Source organism: Pocillopora verrucosa, chromosome 8, assembly GCF_036669915.1.
Source record: "Pocillopora verrucosa isolate sample1 chromosome 8, ASM3666991v2, whole genome shotgun sequence".
NCBI classification, from domain to species: Eukaryota; Metazoa; Cnidaria; class Anthozoa; order Scleractinia; family Pocilloporidae; genus Pocillopora; species Pocillopora verrucosa.
Genome location: NC_089319.1, coordinates 13,424,013 through 13,434,000, shown reverse-complemented (window position 1 = coordinate 13,434,000; position 9,988 = coordinate 13,424,013). Strand labels below are relative to the sequence as shown.

General features: G+C 37.7%; 2 protein-coding genes across 3 annotated transcripts; one reads left to right on the top strand and one right to left on the bottom strand.

Annotated features, from left to right (window-relative positions):
- The first annotated feature begins 44 nt into the window (after positions 1–44).
- Positions 45–3,836, top strand: LOC131798647 (circadian locomoter output cycles protein kaput-like). 2 transcript variants are annotated; one of them, XR_009341328.2, is made up of 3 exons: positions 45–353; positions 739–954; positions 1,541–1,669. XR_009341328.2 is itself a non-coding variant. In XM_059116350.2 (2 exons), exons 1-2 carry the CDS (start codon positions 341–343, stop codon positions 3,112–3,114), a joined length of 1,587 nt encoding a protein of 528 aa, XP_058972333.1. In that variant the 5' UTR covers positions 136–340; the 3' UTR covers positions 3,115–3,836. The 2 variants fall into 2 exon arrangements, 1 of the variants encoding a protein (XP_058972333.1); XM_059116350.2 differs by lacking the exon at positions 739–954 and having other exon boundaries at positions 136–353; positions 1,541–3,836.
- A 2,160-nt stretch (positions 3,837–5,996) lies between these two features.
- LOC131798613 (neuronal PAS domain-containing protein 2) lies at positions 5,997–8,761 on the bottom strand. Its single transcript, XM_059116308.2, has one exon. The coding sequence runs from the start codon at positions 8,749–8,751 to the stop codon at positions 7,000–7,002; it is 1,752 nt and encodes a 583-aa protein (XP_058972291.2). The 5' UTR covers positions 8,752–8,761; the 3' UTR covers positions 5,997–6,999.
- Positions 8,762–9,988: the final 1,227 nt, after the last annotated feature.

Here is a 9,988-nt window from a genome sequence, read left to right as displayed (position 1 = left end):
TGAAAAAAATTCACGTTTGAAAAGAAAGTTTCTGGGAAGCATGCTCCCCTCCTAGTTAGCTCTTGCTCGCGCTTACGCCTTTACATTTCTTGTCTCGTTTATTCTTTAAGAATTTTTTTTCTTATATCTGTCTGCCTCTGTGATGTTAACACTTGGATAAGGGACTGTTAGGTCTTAAAGGACAAGAGAGGAGGCGGACAGGACAGCTCGTGGTTACTTGGTCCACCGATTCAGACCGACATCACGGATTCACTTTTCATGAGAAGGCAAAGGCTCGGGGACTGGAAAACACTCTGTATGTGCTCCTGGCGTAAAGGTCTTCTAAGAAAGTCAGTTTAGCATGCTGACCGAGAGTAAGTTATTTGAAAAGGCGTTTGAGTATCTCATGTTTGCGAGATGCTTTTTATAAGATGGCACAATTCACCCCTAGTCTGATTTCATTCGCCAAACTCTTTGTATGAAAGAACAGTTCCATAGACACTTTTATTCGTTATTTACTGGAAGTTGTTGACAGAGAATTTATATATTCACATCGATCTACTTTTTTTTTTTTCACTTTCAATAGATGATGACCTAAGTTCAACATCGACATTATTCAGGGTTTTTTTTTTTTTGCTTTAATTTATGAAATATTTTACGCAATACTTCATAACCAATTTTTTGAAGAAATCGCGTCTCATTTCTATTATATTTATTACCATTACTTATATCATTGATATTATTACTACTTTACTTTAGTGAATCTTAAACGTGGACGATGTTTCTTGGAAGTCTTGAAAACTACGTGTGAGGACTGAATCGTTCCCATTTATCTCCCGCTTCTTGAATTTGAACATGAAATAAGAGAGACAAATTACACGAGTTAAGCTGGTCAGTGAGACCGCCAACTCAAAATTTGAATATAAACGGCTATTGTTGACTCCTGACATACAGTTGGCACTTGACATACACAACGTGAGTACATGCAGCATTTTTGTTTCTTTTCATACTTTGATCTCTATTCAGTCATGCAAACTGCTTTCTTTATTTGATCAATGCTATTCATTTGAATCCGCATGATCATCTCACATGTAGCTGACGGTTGACATGACGTACTACTGCGTTAAGACGAACGTGACCCTCGACGAGTTCTAACTGTATTATGACTAGGGGTTGGGAGGCTGAATCGCTCTATATTTGTGATAAGCCAAATTTTCCTCTTAATGTGAGAAGTTGTCAAAATTTTAAAAGGGATTGTTTGTTGCTAACTTTTACTCAGGAATGAGTGCAAAAAATCTGAGTTGAAAATGCTGAAATACTGATTAATATATGCTAAAACTCACAGAGAAAGACCCTACTCACCCCGTCCTCCCATCTGAAGAGAAAATCACGTTTTTCTGTCTACATTCAGTAATTACCTCCTGCAGGCATGGCCGGCTTTGACTTCACGTGTTTAAGGATGAACATTTTTTACGAGGTTATATGTCATTATGGTTGTAAACGATTAGGCGTATAGACCCCTAAAAATGCTGAATATTGTTACTATCCTTGAAAATGAAAGGTGGAGATCAAGATCCACATGTAAGTCAGGAAACAAACCCGAACCCTGTCAAGCGCACTAGCCGGAATTTAAGCGAAAAGAAGAGAAGAGATCGTTTCAACATTCTCGTCCAGGAACTTGCCGGGATTGTTTCTCCAGCAGATTGTCGGAAACTAGACAAAACAGCTGTGCTCGAGCTTGCTATTAACTTTTTACGGAAACATCAGTCAAAAGTACAGTCTCATCCACGAAATGGCAGTGGAAATGCGGCGAGTTGGCAGCCATCGTTTGCCACAGACACAGAGTTCAACTTGATTGTCACAGAAGCTTTAGACTCTTGTATATTTGCGGTCGAAAATAGCGGCAATATATTATATGCATCTGACAGTGTTTTGCCTCTGTTAGGACATCTTTCGTACGAACTAAGTGGAACGAGTTTATTTGGTTATGTTCACGAAGATGATACTTTGAGATTTTGGACGAAGCTTGCCTTTGTCTACAGTGGCACTGACGCAGAAGCAGCCGGCGGTAGTAACAATTTCTTTATTCGCTTTAAATGTGGACGTTTTTGTACGCAAAACACTTTTAAAACACTGGAATGTAAATTTGCATGCATTCGTCGGCAAAAAGAAAACGAAGCACCAACATGTGTTGTTATTCTTGGAAAGATCGAACAACCTCAACCGAACAGAATCGTCATGACGTCGGACTGTACTGAGAAGGAATTCTCGTATCGTCTAACTATGGATTGGAAGTATGTGTTCATCGATCACAGGGCGTCTTCTGTTATAGGATTTCTTCCGTTTGAGGTTCTGGGTACTTCTGTATATGAGTACTGTGGACCTGAAGATATCTTCAATATTTCTCAGTATCACAAGTTTCTTCTCCGTCTCGGGAAGGTTACCACTTGTTACTATCAACATAGGACAAAAGGACAGTCTTGGGTATGGTTGCGAAGCTCTTGTTATGTCTCTTACAATCAGTGGAACTCAAAACCGGAATCAATTGATTGCACGGCCACAGTTGTGAACTTTGACGAGGTTTGTTTGAATCAGACTGACACAATACGACGCGATAGAGAACACTTTAAAAGAATTCTCGAAAGACACGGGGATGATTCTGTCGGTTCCCTCAACCCTTGGCCGTCGTCTTGGCTTTACGGTAATGAAGAAGTTGAGCTACGTGATGGAGGCAATGAATGCGAGCAGAAAGACAAAAATGAATCGGGCTTCTCCTCACAATTTCTAACTCGATTTCTCAAATTACCTAGTGACAGATTGATGAATACTTTAGACAATCAAAGTATCGGCGATGTGGAAATGGAATCAGACGAAGAGCCAAATGAACACCTTGTTTGGCTTGAAAGTGTGAAAATTCCTCCTGGATTATCTAGTGTGCAAATTGCAATGCATATGAAACTTCAAGAGGAGTATAAGAAAATTGCCCAGCAAATTAGACAGCAGGAAAAACAATTGAAGACAATTAGGAAGCTTATTGAATGGAGCCGATTACTTTTGGAATTAGATAGGAGTTTTGGAACTTTTGAAGTAGAGGAGTCATCAGTAGACTCTGAAGATGTGTTGTCTGTTACTTAAAAGTCATGAATATATTTGGCTGAGTTAATTGTCACAAGGTCGGGACATTAGGACTGATGAGTCACTGCAGCAAACTGCTTCATGTGTTTCTTTCAAAGGAAGCTTTTCAGTATGTTTAAATTCATGGCAAAACATACTGAAAGGTTGCTGTGACCTTTCTCTGTGCTTTGTTGCTGTGTTGTGTTACTGTGTATTTTGTCAGAACTTGTCACCCACAGTGTTACAACCATAACATTTGGATTAACTTGTCATTGTTTGTAGGTCTGCCTACGAGAAACATTTTTAAAGTCTTGTATTATGATGATTTGCTCTTAAATTCTCACTTTTCTATTTGCCTACAGCCCGGATGGACAGGTTGAGTTTCAATTTAATGGCCTTTTTGATCATGTTACACACACCTCAGCTGAAGCTGTTGGTTTTCAATAGTTTAACCTTTTAATTTAAAACTTCAATGTGCATCTCTCTTCTAGCTGCCATATGTTTCCTTCTGAATAAGTTTAGAGAATTTGGTGTTTTATCAAGTTGTCATGCTCTAGCTGAAATGTATGATCATTCTCAGTGTATGTTTGCTCAGCTGGATGGTGTCTTAATATTATGGGAGGGGGGACTTTGTTGATGAATCACTTCTGAAAGTTAAAGGGATGACTGCTCACCCATCTTTCCTTCAAATTTTTTTCCAGTCTTGAAAGGATACTTCAAAATATAAGATGATACATCTTTAACTGAGTTGACTGGTTTTCTCTTTAGGCTTCAAGATTTGAAAAATTTAGTGGTTTACTGTATAATGCCATCAACCAAATCTGTTCTCATTTTGTATACTGTATTTCCTTGAAGAAGTGCACATGCACTTATTGAAAATTTCGGCTAAAAAAAGGGGTGCTTATTGCAAGGAGGACATTTAATCAAAGGGGGAGCATATTAAGTTTGCACAGCATTAGGACAAAAATTAAAGAACAGATAACACAAAGAGAGGAATTCTGCACGCTTTTTGAGGTGGAGATAATGGGAACAGAAAATTAACTCTTCTCCTGTACTGATTCAGCTCTAGTGGAAGCAAAAAAAGTAGTAAATAGAGTGGCATTAGAAACATGTTTTACTTCTATCCCTACTATTTGAGGGAGTGAGAGAGGTGGGGGGGGGGGTGGAATTCCTTTTTTGAGAGGGGTGCTTGCCTGACATTTTGGCTAGGGGGGGTGGGAATTTATGTAGAGGAAGGGTGCTTATTATAGTGTGGGCACTCATTTGAGGAAATATGGTATTTAAATTTTTTTTTGTGACAGCCTTCATTTGGTTATGGCAGTAAAACAGAAGGCCTTATTTGTCCATGGCTACCCAGGGGTGACAAGTTCTTAGTGGTTTCTGGAGGTTCACCCCATTCTATGTTTGCCCTGCCCCTCCCCTCTCCTACTAGTTTGCCTCTGACTAGTTCATCACTATCATGACAAGTTTGCCCCATCAAATACAACAAGCCTACTCCCTCCTTGGAATAAATCTTTTTGATGGGGGTTAACTGATAGGGGGCATACTTGTAATGGAACAAAACTTCTATAAATCAATTTGCCAATCACCTCCTAGGTAGCTACTCAGCAAGCATAACAAACCACTCTCCTCTTGTGTGGTTTATATGCCACTGAGATATATGAATTCAAAGACAGACCAATCAACTGCATTTTGGTACTAAAATTGATCCCTGAAATGCTCAAATGAGGTATACTGTTAAATGATAATTTACTTTATTGCATGGTCAAATTTGAAAACCTAATAAATGCACTCAAATTTAAATTTAAAGTCAGTGTGGGACGACTATCACAGATAATATTAGTTGTGAAACCTCTTTTAAAGGTTTAAAAATATCAAAATTCTCCAATCTCACATGTGTGCACATTTTTATAATTAATTTAAACACGACTTTGTAATATATGGTCTTGAAGTCAAGGAGATATTTGTTCTAAATCCTTAGAAACTAATAGTATTGTATAAACTACATATTGCTAAACCTCAGTTGTTCTCACTCCTTTGTGAGAAGAGTGCCTAGGAAAGACATGTTTAGAAAAAGAATGTTTAAAATTTTGATTCAAGGTGGATTCATGATGAAATGAAATTTGCCTGCATCTGCAGGAGACAGGAAACACTTTGTCATCTATGTAGACTCAAACCTGGGTAAGTGTGAAACATTAAATTTTGTTACAAAGTATGAAACTGTAGCCAAAACAAAGTTTTCCATCTAATCTTTCAGACTTCATTAGCCAAATGAGCTCCATGTTGTCACAAGTTTACACATCATGTCACTTAATCTGCTCAAATCTTTGCCCTTTGTGTAGTACTCTTGCATTTTTCTGAATGAACATACTTAGATAACCAAAAATATTTTAATCACAGTTACTTAAAAGGAAGTATTTAAAAACCATGGGTGTGTTATGTAAAACATGGTTGGATTTAATTCAGCCAAATAATCATATTTAAGCACTCTCAATAAATGACCCCATTTTGACAGTCCATTTTAGCTACAAGCATGGAAAGGGTTTTTAGTGCCATGAACTCAGGATTCTACATTAAAGTTCACCCTTGGGTTTACATTTTGAGTGACCGAGCCAGAATTTCTCCTTACAGTATCAATACAATATCAAGCAGACAAGTGGTGAGAATAAAGAAATATATAAATTTGGAGATAATTGGTAGATCCAATACTAAATTCTCTGAACTAACATTATGAGAATTGTATGGTTAACAGTAACAAGAATTACAAATTTGATCTGGGAGTTGAAGGGTTAACAGTATTATGAACTGCATTTTGTGGTATTGCTATTGATAATAATTCATATTTTACAGATGACTTTCTTTAGTATTCTCTGAAATTTCATCTTTAGTCAATTAAACCATAAACTTTATTTGTAAATATGTGACAATAAATACATTTTCAGTGAAAAAAAAACGTTTTTGAACACTTTTAGGGAAAGCTATTTTCTTCTGTAATATGATTCAGCTCTAACCTTAACAATAAAGATTAATGCGATGAAAAAAAATGTCTTAATATTTTTCCTTTATTGTTATCTGATCCAATATGCAAAAAGTGTTGTAACCATTAATGATTATGCTTTCATATCAAATGAGTTTTGCACTCATTAAATATATATATCTTACATTTGTTTACAGCAAAAGTAGCAATCATGAAGTCTAAGAAGGGCTGTTGTTGGTAGAAGTACCTTCCAGTTTGGCAACTTAGGCAGAAGTTATAATCACAGTCATATAAAGAGTTGTCAGACAGTTGAGTGCTTTAAGTGTGGTTGAGTAAACTGATTGGCCAGTTTACAATGATGTTCTGGGCTGCTAGACTTAAATAGCATGAATGCTCATACTTAGGGGAGGAGGGGTGGTGGGTTTTGTGGAACTTATTTGAGAGAAAACATTTCCTGACAGAGAAATACAGTGGGTTATGTAGTTTGGTCATCACTTTTGGGACTTCAACAGAAATTCAGAATAGCACCAAAATGATTAAAATGAGTAATTTAAAGAGAGATACTGCCTTTCAAACTGAAATGCAATTTAGCAACAGTACAATATTGCAAACCAAAAAGGCCAAAACCCCAGCTTAGAGTAACAGAAACAAGTAAGACAACATTCAAACTAGATAATTACAACTCAGAAACACAACATTTTCATCCCCTGAAATGTTAATTACCAACATTTGACAAAATGTATTAACAGCTCAGTTGTTGAACATGCAATAAGACAGCTGGAATGATTTTTTTGTGGAACCATACTGGATTTAAATGTAATTTAATTAAAATTTAATTATCAAAATGAAGCATTACTTTGTGCATAATACTTCAACCACATATGGATTAAAATATGAACATGGTCAAAGCATACTAATGGTGAATTCTGTTAAATGCTGGATAATTGAGTACATTCTTGCAGTTCTTTCATCTTTTGCTGAATAACAGATTTGATTTCATCCACTGTATTTTTGAGGTTCAGTGTCTTCCGTTTTTGTTGAACCTCTAGTTCATCACTGAGTGTAGATAATTCCTTTTGAATTGCCAGCTGTCTTTGTATGACAGCAATTTGCTCAGACTGCTGCCTTATGGAGTCTGTAAGACTCTTGTATTGGTCTCTCAGATGTAAGTGGAGCACCCATTGTGAAAATGACAAAGATTCTGGCATTTGATCATGATCTGCTAGCAATAAGCTCTTTTCATCAACATTTTCCATTGAGTAGACTAATGGGTCGCTTGAGTTAAAGTGGTTGTCATTTGATATGACAACTGCAGCACTGTCAACACTTCCAACAGGCCAAATGCCAGCATCAACATTCTGGGGTGCAGCCAAGTTCATGCCATGGTCTGAAGTTATGGAAAAACTGGATTGCATTGTTGACAATCCCAGTGGAAGTTCCTCACATGCTGTAACTGCATGGCTCTGTTCCAAAATTTCATTCTTATTCAGAATTGGATTTAGAGATGGTGAAGAAGAAGGTGGTGATGAAGCTGTTACTGCATTTTTTTGAGTGCCACTACAAAAATTTGAGCTGAGCAGTTTTTCACCACTCTTTTCAAGAATTTGAGAGAATAGTTGTCGATCCCTCTCCAGGATTTCCCGCTGGTTTAATGCACTGAATTCAGTGCCTTTCATGGGCCAAGTGACACAAATAACAGAATCTGGTTTTGAGTCCAGTGGACTATATGACACATGGCAGCGACTGCGTACCCAGATCCAAACTTGTCCTTTGGCGAGAAGACGATAACAACAAGTTGTTATTACCCCTGAATAAAGAAGCATATTGTGGTACTCTGTAAGATTGGCCAAATCATCTTCATGACAATATTCATACAAACACTGTCCAAGCAACTCAAAAGGATAGTAACCCAGAACCATGGTCGTACCTCTTTCCACACATTGAAACCTCCACATTTTATCCAATCTCGTTGTGAATTTCAAAACATGTTCATTATCAGCTAGCACAACAGTTTTATTCAATTTCGGTAAAGTTGTAACTCGCCCCAGAAACACAATAAAGCGATCCCCCCTTGTTTGATCAGTTCTAAAAGTCCTGCCAATACAACTAAAGGGTACGAACCCGCCTCTGAACTCTGCGCTTCGTGGAGCAAAACGAAGGCGACAGGAAAACATCTGTGCTGGTCTACTGATTGTATTATCCTTGTCAAAAGCTGTAAGCAGAGCATAAATCGTTCTTTGATCCTCTGGATGCACCAAGTCTAAAATGCTGCTGTTCTGAAGGGTTTTACAGTCGTAACCAAGGCAGGGGAACACGCTACTCGAAGCAAAACATATTTTGCTTGAATCATCGATCGCAATTACAATACCATCTAATCCATCAAGCATAGTTTGACGGAATTCTTCGCTCGTAATAAAATCCGGTTGCCAACTTCCACAAACCCTCTCAAGACTGTTGCTGCTTGATGTCGTGGCAAGCTGCTGAGTGTGGCGGAAGTATTCTATGCAATATTTCAGAACGTTGTTTCTGCTTAGTTTTTTCCCTCGCATAGGCAGAGAAGCAGATAGTTCATTCACCAGGTTGTTAAACCGATCTCTTCGCTTTTTTTCATTTTGATTCCTGACTAAGCAAGCTTTCTTAAAATCATCGAGACTTGAGCCTCCCGCTTCGTCCTCCGCCATCTTGGTTCAATTCAGCATATTTGGAATTGGCCAACCGCTTCGAACAACTTTATACGTTATGTAACCAGGACACGAGGCACTTTTTATACGAAACGGTCAACAGTAAAATAAGAATTATCTTTTACTTTTTCCTTTTAAATGTATTTTTAGGCGCAGCTGTTTAAATGCAAAAATTTTAGAAAATAGAAAAACAGAAAAACATGGGCTTCAGATGTGAATACTCAAGTAGTTGTCAAATTTAATCTCTGTGTTTAAAGTTTACTAGTACTAAGTGGTAAGTCATGCGAGGGAAAACACTTCATCAAGGCATGTGTGAGTTTAATGGAAATTATCAGAAAAAAATCACGTTTCATGAAAAAAGTAATCACGTATTGACGTGATAGCTGGTAGGCACCTTGTTCACATGTGAATAGCTCCTCTTCGCGTGTCCCATCTGCAGAACAACAGACAACGTCTGTGACTGTCACGCGAATGTGTAAAGTACACGTGAAATCGTGGTCACGTGTACGAACTTTCTGTAGAATTCCGCAGCGTCAAATAAACGACATGTTCAACCTTTTGTTAGCGGTTTTGCTGTGTGATCAAAATACACTTCAGTTCAGTTGTAAATGGATAAGAGAATGGTACAAGAAGAATTACTTCTCAAAAACCGACTTATTGCAGTGGAGTCAATGGACATAGAACTACTTACGCACACGCACACGCAACCTTCTCTCAGGTCGCCCCATCAGCCAGGACTTACCCAAATTTTTCGCGTGTTCTCTTTATTTCACATTTCGCTCGCAGATGATTTAAAGGCAAAGCAAACCGTGACGCTACAAGGGCCACATTTTAATGAAGAAAAATTTTCTTAGACTTTATTAGTGTCACTACGTGAAGGAAAAAAAACCTTGAATCAATTAATAAATTATTAATGTCATGAAGAAGGATCGATATGGTTGCCTTTACATCCAAACCAATCTTGAGCCCAGGGTCACTTTGCCTTTTTGTCAGCGGTATAGTCGTCTATTACAAGTACGTCATATATGGGGAATTATTACATATTATGTCTTATACTTTACATACATATAATGAGTATGTAGGTCATGTATGTGGACATATGATTGGTGGCCATACCGCTGACAAAGAGCGAAAATGATCCTTAGCTCGAGACTGTATCAATTCAGAGCTAGGCTCATGCAATAAAGCATGATAATTACTCGCTGTGAGAGGACTTAAACAGTGACGTTTCCGTCTT

Coding starts and splice junctions, on each gene's coding strand:
- LOC131798613 (XM_059116308.2), bottom strand. CDS start 8,751: ATGGCGGAGGACGAAGCGGGAGGCTCAAGTCTCGATGATTTTAAGAAA.